This window comes from Chiloscyllium plagiosum, chromosome 3 (genome assembly GCF_004010195.1).
Source record: "Chiloscyllium plagiosum isolate BGI_BamShark_2017 chromosome 3, ASM401019v2, whole genome shotgun sequence".
Lineage (NCBI taxonomy): Eukaryota > Metazoa > Chordata > Chondrichthyes > Orectolobiformes > Hemiscylliidae > Chiloscyllium > Chiloscyllium plagiosum.
Window position 1 is genome coordinate 18,290,651 of NC_057712.1, and position 17,288 is coordinate 18,307,938.

A 17,288-nucleotide genomic window follows, 5' to 3' on the forward strand; every position below is an offset into this window, starting at 1 on the left:
ACTCCCAAGGACCTTACCATTAAGTTTATAAGTCCTGCTAAGATTTGCTTTCCCAAAATGCAGCACCTCTTATTTATCTGAATTAAACTCCATCTGCCACTTCTCAGCCCATTGGCCCATCTGGTCAAGATCCTGTTGTAATCTGAGGTAACCCTCTTTGCTGTCCACTACACCTCCAATTTTGGTTTCATCTGTAAACTTACTTACTATACTCTTATGCTCGCATCCAAATCATTGATGTAAATGACAAAAAGTAGAGGACCAGCACCGATCCTTGTGGCACTCCACTGGTCACAGGCCTCCAGTCTGAAAAACAACCCTCCACGACCACCACCACCACCACCACCCTTTTGATCAAAAGTTTGAAGCTGGCTTTGGTCTGCATTTTTCAGTTAAATATTGTCTTTATCAATCAAATCCTTAGACAAGACAGAACAGTGTTCTAAATAGCGGTCCCTTTATAAACATATTTCAGATAAGCTGGCAATACACCCTTTTAAATTCTAGAACATTCTTTACAATCTTTGAAATTAAGACCTATATGTTCCCATTGCCATTCCTTGTATGAGTTTTGTCTTAAAAGTAACAATATCGTAAACTAAAAAGGCTCAGGAGGTTAATAGCACAAAGAATTTTTAAAAATTAAGAATTTAAAAACTGTAAGAATTCTTCAGTTCAATAATTTTTGAACAAGAATGCATTTTAAGAAGGGTTGTAGAGTCATCCGGTACGGAAACAGATCCTTCGGTCCAACTCATTTATTCCGCCAAGCTAACCTAGTCCCATTTGCCGGCATTTGACCTATATCCCTCGAAAGCCTTCCTATTCATATACCCATCCAGACACCTTTTAAATGTTGTAATTGTACCTGTTGCCACCACTTCCTCTAGCAGTTTCTTCCGTACATACACCACCCTCTGCGTGAAAACGTTACCCCTCTGGTCCTTTTTAAATCTTTCCTCTCTCTCCTTAAACCCATGCCCTCAAGTTTTGAACTCCCCCCACCCCTGGGAAAAGTCCTTGGCTCTTCACCCTGTCCACACTTGTCATGCTTTTATAAATTTCTATACAGTCACCCTTCAGTCTCTGACACCTTGGGGAAAAAGGCCCAACTTATTCAGCCTTTCCATATAGCTTGAACTCCTGTCCTGCAATATCCTTGTAAATCTTTCTGCACCCTCTCAAGTTTGTCACCATCCTTCCTATAGAAGGGTGTATAGAGTATTCCAAAGGTAGCTCACCAATGTCATGCACAACAGCAATATGATATCCCAACTCCTATACGCAATGTTATGACCAATGAAGGCAAGCATGCCAAACGCTGCTAACACTGAGTCGATTCTGGTAAAACTTCTAAGTAAAATTTCAGCTTACAGCATTGTTTGGCAGCTTATTCCAATAGTAAGTGGCACCTCTGTGAGACAAAAGTGTTAGCAAGACACGCAATCTTGTGAACACCTTTCTCATCTACCTTACCTCCTTGATTGATTGTTATGGTAGTACCATATCAGAATTAGTTGCCAGTTTCATTTGCCCAAAACTTAGAGTAAATTGAAAGCAAATTGAATTGTTTAGAAGTAATTATTTTTAATAATTATTTCAAAAGTGATAAGAACAGCCCATGCTGCAAGGATTGTCAATTTGAAAAAGCTGGAAAGAAGTGTCAGGAAGCAATCAATGCAACATGCAAAGGAGAATCCACTTGCACAGGTGAGTGTGAGCAGAAACCTATGTGTAAATGAAATTTAAAGAGACTCAATTTGTCAACAATTGTGACAAATTTCATTGTGCTCCATAAACTACTTGAATCAATTTTCACTTTTACTAACTCTGAGGGAGAGAAAAATCAAAGGTAAAGGAGTTTTAAGATGCAGGTGAAGATGAGTCTGTTAGCGCGGATGAAATGATATCAGTCCGAGCCCAGAGTGCGGTTCAACAATTGGTAACGTTTATTGATACAGTAACACTGGCGGAGACCAACCGAGGTCCGAATCTCGGCTGTTCTGCTGTTCCCGCGTCTGTTCGTTCTTGTCTGGTGGATGCCTGTCCTTTGTGTCAGGATGGTTCTGTATTGATGAATATCGGTGTGTTTCAGTCAGTCTCTTGATTTGATTAGGTTTCCATATTAATTAGCTCCGGAGTTTCGGTCTATGAGTCATGGTTAGTGTCTGGCCTAGTGTGGATTTGATCTGTCCTCTGGCTCCCATCTCCCGGTCTCGTGGGCGGACCGGCAGCTGCTGAGTTCTGTGGGTTTAAGCTGCGGCTGCCGTTTTTAAAACACAAAATGAATTCCTATTGTTTTACCGATGTAGGCATAGTCCCGTGATGCCCGCTTGCAAGTCTATGCACATGACTTTTCACTCCCCTTGCAAAGGGGAGTTGGATGCTTGGAATAGATGTTGATCTCCTATTTTATGACACCAACCTTGTAAGTCAGCATTACAGTGTGCCTCAAAAGAGCTTTTCCTAAAGGGTTAAGCCACAACTGTTTGCTGATTATATCTGATGATGACAGAGCCTGAAAAAGCTTTTGTTCTGGGAACATAAGAGATGTATGTGATTGATTATGCATTTCTGACTGTTGATCAGCCCAACAGGACTTAAACCATGTAGTGCTAATAAAAGATATGCTGTGATCTTCTATCACAGTTCGTCAGCTATTTACAACTATGCTGTTTCAGTTTGCTTTGAGAACAACACACTCTACCAACTTGAATCATCAGCCAATGTGAGATATGTTTATCGCCCAGTGCAAGTGTGTCTCGCAATCCTTTCTACACCTCCTTTCCAAAGGTACCATTCAATGTGATTCTCGTTTTGGTGCAAGGAATGATGCAGAAAGAAAAAGGACATTCCAACAATTTGAGCAAAGGTTCACAAAAATGTAAAAGAGTCTGAAGAGGAGTCATACTAGACTCGAAATGTTAGCTTTGTTTCTCTCTCCGCTGATGCTGCTTAGACCTGCTGTGTTTCTGTGTTGGTTTCATATTTCCAGCATCTGCAGTATTTTGCCACTGTTCATAAAGTTGTCGCTGCCAAAAAAAACCTGTTAAGTTGTTAAAATACCCGTTCCTTCTTATTGTTGTGACCTCAAAGATGCTTATAGCTACTTAGCAATTGTGGAAGTAAATGGCAGGAAATATATGAATTGTGGATGTGTCCCAGATGAATGCTAATGTGAAACTCAGCTGTTTTGAAGTGAGCAAGCGTTGGTTCTTTGGACAGCCCCAACTTAACATATTTTGAGGAGATAAATGTTACACTTTTCCAGGAGGAAAGGGCTATTATCTGCTTTCTCCTAGCGGCTACTAGATTGTTACCTAAAAATTTAAGCATTAATGTCAGGACACCCTTGATAGTGCTCAAAATAATTTTTAGCTTATTGATAACAAAGAGTTGACTTATCGCACAAGCTGACTGCTAGAATAACTATTTTAAAGTGTTCCAAGTTTAATTGATAGATGGTGCTCTCTTCACTTAAATTTCAACTCTGATAAAATCCTTTCTTTTTAGGGATGGATCAGTTTTGCCCTGCTCCTGGTAATGCTCCAGATGATACCATCTGTGTGGACATGGGAAAATGTTTAAATGGCGAATGCATACCTTTTTGTGAGACCGAGATGGGCCACAGCCCATGTGCTTGTAATGGTGAGTAAAAAGGTTTATTTTGTGGGGATTTCTATAGGTACTTATCAACTGCTTAGATTCATACGGTCACAAACATCAAATGAATGCATTCGGTTGTAAGGAGTAGTTATATAAACTTTGGATTTTTTTTTTGCGAGAGCATTAGAGGCTGAGCGGTTACCTGACAGAACTATAGAAAGTTGAGAGGTATAGGTAGTTGGAATCTCTTTCTCATTATAGAAATGTCAAATAGTAGGTTTACAGTGAGAGGGGGAAAATTTAAAGGAGATGGCAAGTTTTTTAAACGCTGTGTGGTAGGTGGCTGAAGTGTGTTGTCAGGGGAGGTGGTTGAACTAGATATGATGTCATTGTTTAAGAGGCATCAAGACAGGCACATGAACAGCCAGGGAATAGAAGGATACAGACCATATGCAGGCAGCTGAAGTTATTTTAGAATGGCATCATGGTGGGCCAAAGGGTCTGTTCCTGGACTGTATGGTTTTGTTGTGATGAATATGAGACAAGAATTGAATTTAATACAGTTTTTTTTTAAACCATTCAGTTTTAAGACTTATTTTGGAATATTTTCCTCCCTAGTTGTTGATAATAGGGGGCTTGATCTGCTCAATTCCTCAGTCAATGCTGCGGGTTAGTTGGTTGTTTGTCCTTGCAGTGTGATGGCAAGTTTGCATGTATTATCCAACATTGTTTTGATGGACTTTTTCTTGATTATACTATTACGATTATAATACTCTCGCAGTTGTTATTTGGAATTTTAAGATAATGACCCAGTAACAATGAAGAAGCAACACTCCATGTCCAAGTCGGAATGATGAATGGCTTGGTGGTAATGAAATGTTTTTGGCATTGCTGCTACTTTCTTTCAGGTAATTTTTTACAATGTGCAGTTTCAGTTGTGTTTTTTTTTTGGTTTGGTATTGTCTCATCATTTAATAAAAACCCATTATCTGAGCTGAATACTGATGCAGCACATCAGAAATGGTGACAGGGATAACTTGCTCCATGTTGCTGTTCTTTTAGTAATCATACAGTAAAATAGCAATAAAATTGTTATGTATTGGAATTCCTAGTCAAATGAGGTGTAGGGCCAGGAAGGGCGGCAGAGAAGTAGAGATTTGTTGATTTTGGCCAAGTCAGCTGTAAACTGGCTGGGATGAAGATGGCACATTAGTTGCGCACATCAGCTGGAATATATGTGTGGAATGGACTGTTTCTCTTTCTGGTAAGAAAGAACTCTCTAAGAGCAATAAACCTATGTTTTTTAAGCATATTGCTTTGAAAAGATCATTCTAACAGCACCATATTTTTCAGTACTGTAGTCAATGTTGTTACTAATATCTTTCAATATATAGCTTTGATATGTAAAATAGGAGGCCTAATTCTAAACTGAGTGCAGGAGCAGAGTCACTTGGCGTGTATCTGCACAGACCATAGAAGTGGCAGTACAAGTGGAGAGAGTAATTAATAAAGCATACAATATCCTTGGCTTTATTAATTGGGACATAGAGTACAAGAGCAAGGAGACACATGTTAGATCCAAGCTGGAGCATTATGTTGTGGGTGCCACATTGTTTGAAATACGAAAACACATTGAAGAGAATATAGAAATGGTTACTAGAATATTTCCAGGAATGAGAAACTTCAGCTCTGAGGATAGAGTGAAGAAGTTTAGATTGTTCTCCTTGGAGATTAGAATGTTGAGAGGAGATTTGAAGGGGTTTTTAAAATCACAAGCTGGCTGGATAGTGTGGAAAAGGAAAAACTTCTTACATTTAAAATAAACAATAATGAGATGATATAGATTGAAAGTGATGTTCCTTGAAAGTGGAGTCACAGGTCGATAGGATAGTGAAAAAGGCATTTGAAGTGTGTTCCTTCAATGGTCAGAACATTGAGTAAAAGAGTAGGGAGATCAGGTTTTGGCTGTACATGACATTGGTTCGGCCACTGTTGGAATATTGCATTCAGTTCTGGTCTCCCTGCTATAGGAAGGATGTTGTGAAGCTTGAAAGGGTTCAGCAGAGATTTACAGGGATCTTGCCAGGGTTGGAGGGTTTGAGCTATAGGGAGAGGCTGAATAGGCTGGGACTATTTTCCCTGGAGTATCAGAGGCTGAGGTATTGAAGTACCTATTTGAGATGGCTCAGGAATCTGATGGACTCGATTTGTAGCTTCTCTTGGTTTGTCCTGAAGATCGTACTCTGTGGTAGTCTGGAATATAAAACTCTTACAGACAGTTTAGTTTCAATTATTACCTTTATTTACTAATGGCATCAGTGTTACACTATAACATAGATACCGATAAGCCAGGCTTGAGCTAAGGTTCTAAAACCATTAGCAGAGTAACGGCACCAGCTTTTACCCTGAAGAGCTCTCTCAGGCTACTCCCCTTACTGCTACAAACAAGCTGTCTTTATATTGAAATTGGTGTTAAAATTACAAAAACGCCACATGCCTTTAATCAGATAAGCAGCAATAAAATGGCAGAAGTTTGTGGAGGAAGCGAAACTCATTGACAGGTCTGAGTACGCTTGACTAATTAAGCGAGATGAACATCAAAGTGGGAACCCTGGATCAAGCCAGGCCAGATGGTCAATTGCTTTGGCTCGTGCATCATAACGAGAGACTAGTCTAAGCTATGTGAGAAAGGTCATGGTCACTTCACTCCACCAACATGTCTAGTATCATTGTCTTACAAAATAGGTTTTTATTTTAAAATTGTCTTAGATTCCCAGAATGTAAATTAAATTCATAACCTTCCTGGATCTTGAGCTCCAGGGAATAACACACAGACATTCAATCCATGGTCGGTCTGTCGGTCTGTCGGTCTGTCGGTCTGTCGGTCTGTCGGTCTGTCGGTCTGTCGGTCTGTCGGTCTGTCGGTCTGTCGGTCTGTCGGTCTGTCGGTCTGTCGGTCTGTCGGTCTGTCGGTCTGTCGGTCTGTCGGTCTGTCGGTCTGTCGGTCTGTCGGTCTGTCGGTCTGTCGGTCTGTCGGTCTGTCGGTCTGTCGGTCTGTCGGTCTGTCGGTCTGTCGGTCTGTCGGTCTGTCGGTCTGTCGGTCTGTCGGTCTGTCGGTCTGTCGGTCTGTCGGTCTGTCGGTCTGTCGGTCTGTCGGTCTGTCGGTCTGTCGGTCTGTCGGTCTGTCGGTCTGTCGGTCTGTCGGTCTGTCGGTCTGTCGGTCTGTCGGTCTGTCGGTCTGTCGGTCTGTCGGTCTGTCGGTCTGTCGGTCTGTCGGTCTGTCGGTCTGTCGGTCTGTCGGTCTGTCGGTCTGTCGGTCTGTCGGTCTGTCGGTCTGTCGGTCTGTCGGTCTGTCGGTCTGTCGGTCTGTCGGTCTGTCGGTCTGTCGGTCTGTCGGTCTGTCGGTCTGTCGGTCTGTCGGTCTGTCGGTCTGTCGGTCTGTCGGTCTGTTTCTCCTTCTCCTCTCGTCCTCCTCCTCCTTCTCCTTCTCCTCTCGTCCTCCTCCTCCTTCTCCTTCTCCTCTCGTCCTCCTCCTCCTTCTCCTTCTCCTCTCGTCCTCCTCCTTCTCCTTCTCCTTGAACCCTTTAGTCAGTGAATGTAATTTACAGACGAATGCTCTCACTCACTCACTCAAACATCTTCCAACTTGCAGGCTTGGAAAACATGAAAGCTGAAAGAGTAATGAAACATTTACTTCCCAGAGCAGTCAAGATGAAGGAGTTGAGCTTCATGAATTCAAATCTGCTCCGTGTGGTATTCATGAAAATGTATCCGGATTGTTCTATTGCATGCATATTCCACTCTGCTTATTAAATTAAGAGTTCTTTTCCTATGGAGTATGAGTTTTGTCAAGAGTCTTTGATATAAACCAGCAATTTAGTTATCCGACACCCTACTGTGAAATATGCGCGCCTCCAGCCTCTGGCGTGAGAAGGAAGTACTGCCACACATTCTACAAGTGAACAAATGTTATCACCTTATTTACACCCATCTGTTGATACTAAAAACAGATGTCTCCAATTCTTCCAAACAAGCACTTTCCCGCATTCTCTGCAGCAAATGTCACATCTAAGGCTACAAGCTTTCTCATAGTGGTGACCTTATAGAGGTTTATAAAATCAAGAGGGTCATGGGTAGGGTAAATAGACAAGGTCTTTACCCTGTGGTGGGGAATCGAGAACTAGAAGGCATAGTTTTAGGGTGAGAAGGGAAAGATTTTAGAGGAAGTGGTAGAGACTGGTACAATTGCAACATTTGAAAGGCATCTGGATGGGTACATAAATAGGAAGGGTTTAGTGGGATATGGGCCAAGTGCTGGCAGATGGGACTGAATTAATTTAGGATAACTGGTCGGCCTGGACGATTTGGACTGAAGGATCTGTTTCTGTGCTGTACATCTCTATGACATTACGTGCAAAAGAGCAAGGGTGATATGTGAAAAAAAACTTGTTCACAAAGCGAGTAGGCTATGGAATACACTACCTGAAAATGTGGTGGAAGCAAGTTCAATTGAGTCTTCAGAGGACATGGGATGATTATTTGGCATGAGCAAATGGTATTCGTTTGAAAAGCTTGTGTAGGCACATTGTGCCAGTAATGATTCTGAAAATACAGTTTGAACAAACTGTAAAAATCAAGTTGTAAAAGTAATTTTTACAGTAATTGATTCCAACTTTGAAATTACGCATACAGACCAAAACACACCGCTGCTTAGCTACAGATCAAAGATGTTTCAAGTTTTCTGTTTTTTGTTGTGTAAGCATACCTAAGCTGGGATAGTTCTGTTTAGCCATTCAGAAATTCACCGTATGTTGCATAGGTACAGGTATTGGATGGGGACATGATTAAGTTTAGTTGTGATGTATTCCAGTAGACGTTTTCAAAGTTACCTGTGTACTGTGGTTTTGATAAACCAGACAAATTATTTACTGACCAAGTCTTTAATAAGGAATTTACTAAAAATAAATATTATTAATAGCAAATAAAGGCAGAATGGATCAGATTCGAGCAAATAGATGTGAAATAAGATGCCTAAAACAGTTTTGGAAGAAAATGGAATAAAGAGGTGAAGTAGATAACAACTTGGTATATTTTAGGGGAAAAGTGTGTGGTGTTGGAAAAGCACAGCCGGTCAGGCAGCATCTGAGGAGCAGGAGAGTGGAGGCTTTGAGCATAAGCTCCTGAGGAAGAGCTTGTGCTCAATGTTGACTCTCCTCCTCGGATCCTGCCTGATTCGGCTGTGCTTTTCCAACACCACACTTTTCGACTCTGATCTCCAGTAGCTGCATTCCTCTCTCCATATTTTAGGGGAAGGGGAATTGCTGAACATAGCTGTTTATGGAGGAAGGAGGATGGAGGGATATAACTTGTTATATTTGTGGAGATAGAAAGATTGGGGGATATGATGTATTTGAAATATCAAGTTAAGAGAATTGTGACAGAAGACAGAATTGCCAGCCACTTGGTCTTAACCCTTCCTCAAAATGGCAAAATTGGGAAGTGTTGCTGTTGCTCGTGGAACCGAGTCTTCACTCAGTTGTTGCCTAAAGTGGAATAGTAAGATGATAATGATGGGCAGTTAGAGAGAATTGAAATCCTATATGTACATTGAGAACATCTGGTGATGGCCTAATTTCATTTTCTTAGTTGAACTTTGGCATTACATTCTCATCTGACTTTAATGTATTACTATTTTGTTGAATTGATGTATATTACAATGGTATTCTAAATTTATTTTATTGTACTCAGAGACGGATGATTCCTGTAAAGTTTGCTGCAAAGATAATGGAATTTGTAAACCCTATGTAGATGAAAACAACAAATTTCTGTACCTGCGCAAAGGGAAACCCTGCACAGTTGGATTCTGTGATGGACATGTAAGTGGTAACTTTTATTACTGCATGATTACGGATGTATATCTATGTGACTTATGGTAATTTGCATTTCACAAGAACATGTTTACTTTAAGAGGTTTTTTGATCTTTGTTAAATTTTTACTACTTTTCTAGCCATCTCAAATTATTTTTGAACCATATCTTAATTCAGTCCTATGGATGAATCACTGCTTCTGAGATCTTAGCCTGTTGGTGTTGTTTTAATGCTGGTGTAATCTGTGGTGCCATGCCCTCTGGTAAATGAACTACAAAATGTGATTGTTGTTAGTTATTAGACTGTTCTATAGTTCCGAGAACACCTCTAGGACACCCGCACCAACCAACCCAACCGCCCTGTGGCTGAACACTTTAACTCCCCCTCCCACTCCGCCAAGGACATGCAGGTCCTTGGCCGCCTCCATCGCCAGACCATGGCAACACCAAGCCTGGAGGAAGAACACCTCATCTTCCGCCTAGGAACCCTCCAACCACAAGAGATGAATGCAGATTTCTCCAGCTTCCTCATTTCCCCTCCCCCCACCTTATCTCAGTCCCAACCTTCGGACTCAGTACTGCCTTCTTGATCTGCAATCTTCTTCCCAACCTCTCCGCTCCCAACCCCTCTCCGGCCTATCACTCTCACCTTGACCCCTTTCCACCTATCGCATTCCCAACGCCCCTCCCCCAAGTCACTCCTCCCTACCTTTTATCTTAGCCTGCTTGGCACACCTTCCTCATTCCTGATGAAGGGCTTATGCCCGAAACGTCGATTCTCCTGCTCCTTGGATGCTGCCTGACCTGCTGCGCTTTTCCAGCAACACATCTTTCAGCTCTGATCTCCAGCATCTGCAGCCCTCACTTTCTCCTGTTCTATAGTTCCATATAGTGCCATTTCAGCATTTGAATGTTACAGACTACCTGAGCAAATCTTGTTTAGTCACTTCAAAAATGTTTTTGTATTCACAACTGGAAGTCTTTTATTTAATTCTTTGCTAAAGCTAATTAGTAAAACTCATTTTAATAAGATCTGCTTTTTTGGGCAACTCCTTAATGTATAGTGCTTTTCAGGATTATGTATTAATCTCAGTCATGAATGTACTCCAAAGAATTCCAAAGTCTCACCCTTTGAGTAGGTAAAATCCTCCATATTTCAGTCTCAAATGGCCTGCCCCTTATTTTGACACTGTCCCCTAGTTTAGACTCCTGTGGCCATGGGAAACCTAGTTTGTCAACCCCTGTGACAACTTCGAATGAGATCACCTCTCATTCTTGAGTATATTAGCCTGATGACTGAATCTTCCCTCATAGGATGACCCTGGAATCCCATGAATTATTTTAGTGAACTTTCTCTATTCAAGTATGTAATTTCTTGCCAGATAAAAAAATTCATGTAGTATCCCAAGTGTAGTCTGACTAATGCTTTCTCCTATACAGTTTTTCTCTCCCTCCCTCTCTCTTGTAAGACTCAAGTCAGCAAACACCTTAGTAATGACCTCTCCAGATGGTTTCTTGTCATTTAACTCCAATCACATAACTAATTGTAAATGTTGTGTTGTACTTTGGTTTTAAGACAGTCACACTTTTACAACCACATACCAAAAACCATTTTGTTCCACTTTAGGTTCTTGCATTAGCAGTGCTTTATTAAGAATCTTCATCACAGCTGCCTATTCATCATTATCACAATCATTCACGTTTGGACCCTGAGTTCAGTTTTTCAAAACTGTTTTTCAAACTCTGGGCCTATCTGTCAGGACATTCTTAAGTTTGCAGTCACTGTCCCTTCCTGCCATACTTTGATAATCATTACCTTTACGACACCTTGGTCTATTGCCTTGTCATTTCTCTTTGATTCACTCAACCATTTGCTGTGTGATCGCTTCCCTCGTCTACTTAATTTAAAAGTTCTGAGGAAGGGTGGTTCGACCCAAAACATTAACTCTAATTTCTGTCCATTGATGCTGCCAGACCTGTTGAGCTTTTCCAGCAATTTCTGTTTTCTTTTTATTTCTGATTTACTGCATCCACAGTTCTTTTGGTTTATAAGTAACTAAAATTCCTCTCTACCTTCCTAGTTTTACCACTTGTTGGGACACCGACCCCAAGATGGTTCAGCTAACGTTTGTCCCAATGGTACTATCCCACTTTGTCATGTACTGGTTCTGGTGCCCCATGCAGATCTTGTGAATTCTGGCCCCACGCAGACTATATGGAATTGTACAGTTTTTTGTTGCTGACTGCAGAGAATGGTTTGTAATCCCTGACTATACTGCCCCCTAATACCACTACATTCTTTCCAATTCCCCCATTTGGATGATTTCCTGTACCTTGGTGCCATGATCAGCTCATTCACTCTCCGACTCCCACTTTTGTCTATATAGTCAGTTGTCCTGTAATATGGTGGGCGGCACGGTGGCACAGTGGTTAGCACTGCTGCCTCACAGCGCCAGAGATCCGGGTTCAATTCCCGCCTCAGGCGACTGACTGTGTGGAGTTTGCACGTTCTCCCCGTGTCTGCGTGGGTTTCCTCCGGGTGCTCCGGTTTCCTCCCACAGTCCAAAGATGTGCAGGGTCAGGTGAATTGGCCATACTAAATTGCCCGTAGTGTTAGGTAAGGGGTAAATGTAGGGGTATGGGTGGGTTTCGCTTCGGCGGGTCGGTGTGGACTTGTTGGGCCGAAGGGCCTGTTTCCACACTGTAATCTAATCTAATCTAATCTAATCTAAAAAAAAATGTTAGTTCCGTTCTTGTGCAATCCTGTGTTATAAGAAAGTCACGTATTAGCAGCACCATTTAAACTAATGGATCCAGAATCATGTTATAACCAATACATGCTTTAAAAGTTTGCACTTTAAAAGTTTGCACAGTGTCTCCAGCTTGTCAATCATGTTACACTGAATTTGTGTTATCGAAACCCGTTTTATTGCAGAACAACCTATACAAACTGTAAGTACCTCAAATCTTTTGGACAATTGCAAAAGTGGAATCTTCTCACTCAGCTTTTTTCAGCCTCTGCTCTGGTTGAAAAAGCCCTACAGAAAATGCTGCATTTTTAGAAGCACTTTGTTCTGAAAAGACTGACCTTTTTCTCTAAACAGATTAACATAGCAATTCTAAGAGAAAAGTTTTGAGATTTCCATGTCTGGTCCAACATTCAGCATGGTAATTGTTAGGTTATTTCAGGAATCCGATCTGAATCTGACTTCAGAGTTGGACTAAAAGAACTGGAAATGCTTGGTAAAGTGGTGGGATTAAATCATCATTAAAGCATTGTGATAGGGTGAAAAGCAGGAGAAATGAATGACTGATTGTGAAAGATGATGGTGATAATGAACCTGCATAATTGCAACAGCAGAACCATTACTGCTGTCCAAAAAATGTAATACTGTAACTTTCATATGCATAACTGTAAAAGCCAATCTTTGACCTAGTGGTGGAAAGGTAGCTTAATATTTGTCTTTGTTTCTACAGGGCAAATGTGAAAAGCAAGTACAGGATGTAATAGAACGATTCTGGGACTTCATTGAGAAATTGGATATTAACACATTTGGTAAGCTCACAAATCTTTGTATTCTCCTAAATTCTTTTATTCCTGCCTCAATAAAAAGGCCTTCCCGGTAAATTGCATTTGTGATGTCAAAAATTGAGTCTAAACTTTGTACATTTTTAAACCAGTTGAGTTTAGGGTAGGTAAAATTATCCATAAAATGAATTTTTGGTTAATACTAAATTATAAGTGATTTGTCCTGTTGGCATTACAAACCTTAAAGCTGACCATATGAATATTTTTTGTCAAGAAACCTTTCCACATGGTAGTGGCTGTTAATTCAATCAAAGAGACGAGTGGCATGTTAGCTACTCAATTTCTTCGTTGTATGCTCAGGCCTTTGGAAGGAGGAGAGATTTGCAAACCTGTTCACTCGGATCATAAAACACACTATTTTTCACACACCATGTGGCTGCAGTGTTGTGTTGATGCCCCGTGTCAGAACAAAAAAATCAGTGGACCATTGTGTGCTTGTTTTTGTGTTTTCTAACAAAGAAAATCTCGGGTTAAATCAATTATGAGCAAAATATCCACTTGTTGAATTTAAGTTGAATAAGTTGAATTTAACAATTTTCAGAATTGCTACCGTGTAAGAAACCATTAGCTGGCTTGATTTGCTGCCTAACAGTTGGATCCTAAAATGCCGCATGAGATAAATGTAACTTTTTTGCACAGTTTTGATATTCCAACTGGAATGGTTCTAATTTCAGCCTGTGTTACCTGATCTCAATGAGGATGAGAGTTGGAACTTGCTTTAGTATCCTAGAGTTTTCAGGTCTGTGCAAAATGGAAGACTTTCAGGTACTTCACCGACATTATCGAAAATTAATCTGTAATTGGATGCTGGTTTGGGTTGAATTGCTTATCTATCGAGCAAATTTGTTTTGCATGTGCCAGCCTCCCAATTTTCTTGCTAGCTGAATTTATTACAGGACTTTGGGAAGCCTTCACTGTGGATATTCCTTGATTTAGTGAGATAAATTTTAAATTTTGAGCGTTTTCCTCATTTTTGATTGGTAATGCCTTAAATGCACAGCAAAGCATAGAGTATGCTAAATTGGTGACACAAAATTTAAGCCAGGGGCATCCTAGACATTGTAAAAGAAAAATTGCCTGAAAATAGATGTAAATGTATCTTAATGTTAGGGGAATTGCTATTCAGTAATCAAAGGAGCAAAGGATGAAACTTAGAAAAGTTATCTCATCGAAGTTGAAAATGTGTTTTTCTGAAAATGTTAACACTTCTCCTTTTATAGGGAAATTCTTAGCAGATAATATTGTTGGATCCGTTGTCGTATTCTCTCTCGTGTTTTGGATTCCCCTCAGCATTCTTGTCCATTGTGTGGTAAGAAAGAGAGATACATTTTTATGTTCATTCTTTCTTGGGAATTTTTGGAACATTTTGTATCCAATGTTCTGTGGTCAGTTTTGCTCAATCACATTTTTTAAATTAAAAGGAGCAATGATACTGCTGTTCAGAATTGAAAGGCTGTGTTATGGTTCATCAGATGAAAAGTCACTGTAGAAAGGAAGACATTAAAAGATTTTTTTTTAATGGAGCGAACTGGTTGGAGTAGGGATTGTCCTATCAGAAAACAGTGCAAGCAGAAACCTTTTAAAAGGGAGAGAGGTAATATTTTAAAATAAGTTTTAAAAGGTATGTGGGAAGAAAAACAGGGAAGCTGAACTAAATGTTGAGTTCAAAGATTAAAAACACTGTGTGGAGTTTGCATATTCTCCCCATGTCTGCGTGGGTTTCTGCCGGGTGCTCTGGTTTCCTCCCACAATCCAAGGATGTGCAGGTCAGGTGAATTGGCCATGCTAAATTGCCCGTAGTGTTAGGTGCATTAGTCAGGAGTAAATATAGAGTAAGGGAATAGGTCTGAGTGGGTTACTGTTTGGAGGGTCGGTGTGGACTTGTTGGGCCGAAGGGCCTGTTTCCAAAGTGTAGGGAATCTAATCTTAAGTACTGGAGAAATGTTGGACATATGGATACATGTGTGAATTTTTGTCTAATATGACTCCTCTTTAAAACTTGTTTATTTCTAACTTTTGTCTGTCATTATCTTTAGACGAGGGGAGTTCTACTTAAGGGTACCTTTTATGGAGTTCTTGGTTATGCAGAATGTATCTCAATACAGCTATTGAGCTGTGACTAGTCTCTATTTTTTTTCTTGTAAATACTATAATAACCCTGTTACAATCTAAGGATATTTCCAAAACAGCTTGTACATGCAGAAAAAGACATCATTTGGCCTAAATGCTTGTCAGTCATTTTATGTAGAGGAGCAATTGATTTTTAATAATTGTTGAAATTTCAGGTATAGTAAAGGAGCACAGATGTTAATTAACAGATACTTTTATTTTTTTCCCTGTAGGATAAGAAGTTAGACCAACAGTATGAAGAGAGCACAAAAACATTCTTCCCTTCCAGTGTACGTATGATTGAAACTATCTGTGAGGTTTCTTTTCTAGCAGCTAAATGTAGTTTTGTTATATTCATGTCTGTTGGTAGACTTTTAAAGTTGTTCTGATACTCTTGTTCAGTACAGAATGAACAAACTTCTATTTTAACAACTGAAGGTGTCCCAAATTATTTTCCAGCCAGTAAATTGTTTCTGTTTGTAGGGTAAACAGAGCCAATTTTTTTTTTTTCATGCAGTAATGCCATATAAACAGCAATGGATTGAATAACCAGATAATCATCATTGCGTAGTGGTTGAAAGATTACTGTTGGACTGGATGTTGAGCCAATTATCTGATCAGGGATAGCATAACAGCTGTGCTGAGGGAGGATATTATCGGAAATACATCCAGGTAAGTTATTTGGGTGGAACTGAGAAATAAGAAAGGGATGATCACCTTATTGGGATTGTACTTGGACCCCCTGATAGTCAGAGGGAAATTGAGAAACAAACTTGTAAGTTATCTGTAAAAATAATAGGGTAGCTATGGTAGGGGATTTTAGCTTTTCAAACATCGACTTGGACTGCCATAGTGTTAAAGGTTTAGAGGAATTTATTAAGTGCGTACAAGATAATTTTCTGATTCTGTATGTGGATGTACCTACTAGAGAAGGTGCATAACTTGACCTACTCTTGGGAAATAAGGCAGGGCAGGTGACTGAGGTGTCAGTGGGGGAGCACTTTGGGGCCAGCGACCATAATTCTATTCGTTTTAAAATAGTGATGGAAAAGGATAGACCAGATCTAAAAGTTGAAGTTCTAAATAGGAGAAAGGCCAATTTTGATGGTATTAGGCAAGAACTTTCAAAAGCTGATTGGGAACAGTTTGCAGGTAAAGGGACGGCTGGAACATGGGAAGCCTTCAGAAATGAGATAACGAGAACCAGAGGAAGTATATTCCTGTTAGGGTGAAAGGAAAGGCTGGTAGGTATATGGAGGGATTGGTTAAGAAAAAGAAGGATATGTCCGGTATAGGCAGGATAGATCGTGTGAATCCTTGGAGTATAAAGGAAGTAGGAGTATACTTAAGAGGGAAATCAGGAGGGCAAAACAGGGACATGAGATAGCTTTGGCAAATAGAATTAAGGAGAATCCAAAGGGTTTTTACAAATACATTAAGGACAAAAGGGTAATTAGGGAGAGAATTGGGCCCCTCAACGATCAGCAAGGCGGCCTTTCTGTGGAGCCACAGAAAATGGGGCAGATACTAAATGAATATTTTGCGTCAGTATTTACTGTGGAAAAGGATATGGAAGATATAGACTGTGGGGAAACAGATGGTGACATCTTGCAAAAAGTCCAGATTACAGAGGAGGAAGTGCTGGACGTCTTGAAACGGTTCAAGGTGGATAAATCCTCAGGATTTGATCAGGTGTACCCGAGAACTCTGTGGGAAGCTAGAGAAGAGTGATTGCTGGGCCTCTTGCTGAGATATACGTATCATCGATAGTCACAGGTGAAGAGCCGGAAGACTGGAGGTTGGGAAATGTGCCACTGTTTAAGAAGGGTGATAAAGACAAGCCAGGGAACTATAGGCCAGTGAGCCTGACCTCCGTGATGGGCAAGTTGTTGGAGGGAATCCTGAGGGACAGGATGTACATGTATTTGGAAAGGCAAGGACTGATTACGGATAGTCAACATGGCTTTGTGTGTGGGAAATCATGTCTCACAAACTTGATTGAGTATTTTGAAGAAGTAACAGAGGATTGATGAGGGCAGAGCAGTAGATGTGATCTATATGGACTTCAGTAAGGCGTTTGACAAGATTCCCCATGGGAGACTGATTAGCAAGGTTAG

At 40.5% G+C, this 17,288-nt stretch overlaps 1 protein-coding gene across 4 annotated transcripts in view; it reads left to right on the forward strand.

Annotated features, from left to right (window-relative positions):
- adam17b (ADAM metallopeptidase domain 17b) overlaps positions 1-17,288 on the forward strand; it is a 74,127-nt gene that overhangs the window by 50,167 nt on the left and 6,672 nt on the right. For 2 of the 4 annotated variants that reach the window (XM_043678071.1, XM_043678080.1), the window contains exons 13-18: positions 1,607-1,710; positions 3,514-3,648; positions 9,355-9,482; positions 12,951-13,029; positions 14,283-14,371; positions 15,405-15,461. In XM_043678071.1, coding sequence (XP_043534006.1) covers positions 1,607-1,710; positions 3,514-3,648; positions 9,355-9,482; positions 12,951-13,029; positions 14,283-14,371; positions 15,405-15,461 — 592 coding nt within the window. Of the gene's footprint in view, positions 1-1,606; positions 1,711-3,513; positions 3,649-9,354; positions 9,483-12,950; positions 13,030-13,736; positions 13,828-14,282; positions 14,372-15,404; positions 15,462-15,688; positions 15,844-17,288 lie in introns of those variants that run through there. The other 2 variants (XR_006309583.1, XR_006309585.1) reach the window with 2 other exon arrangements.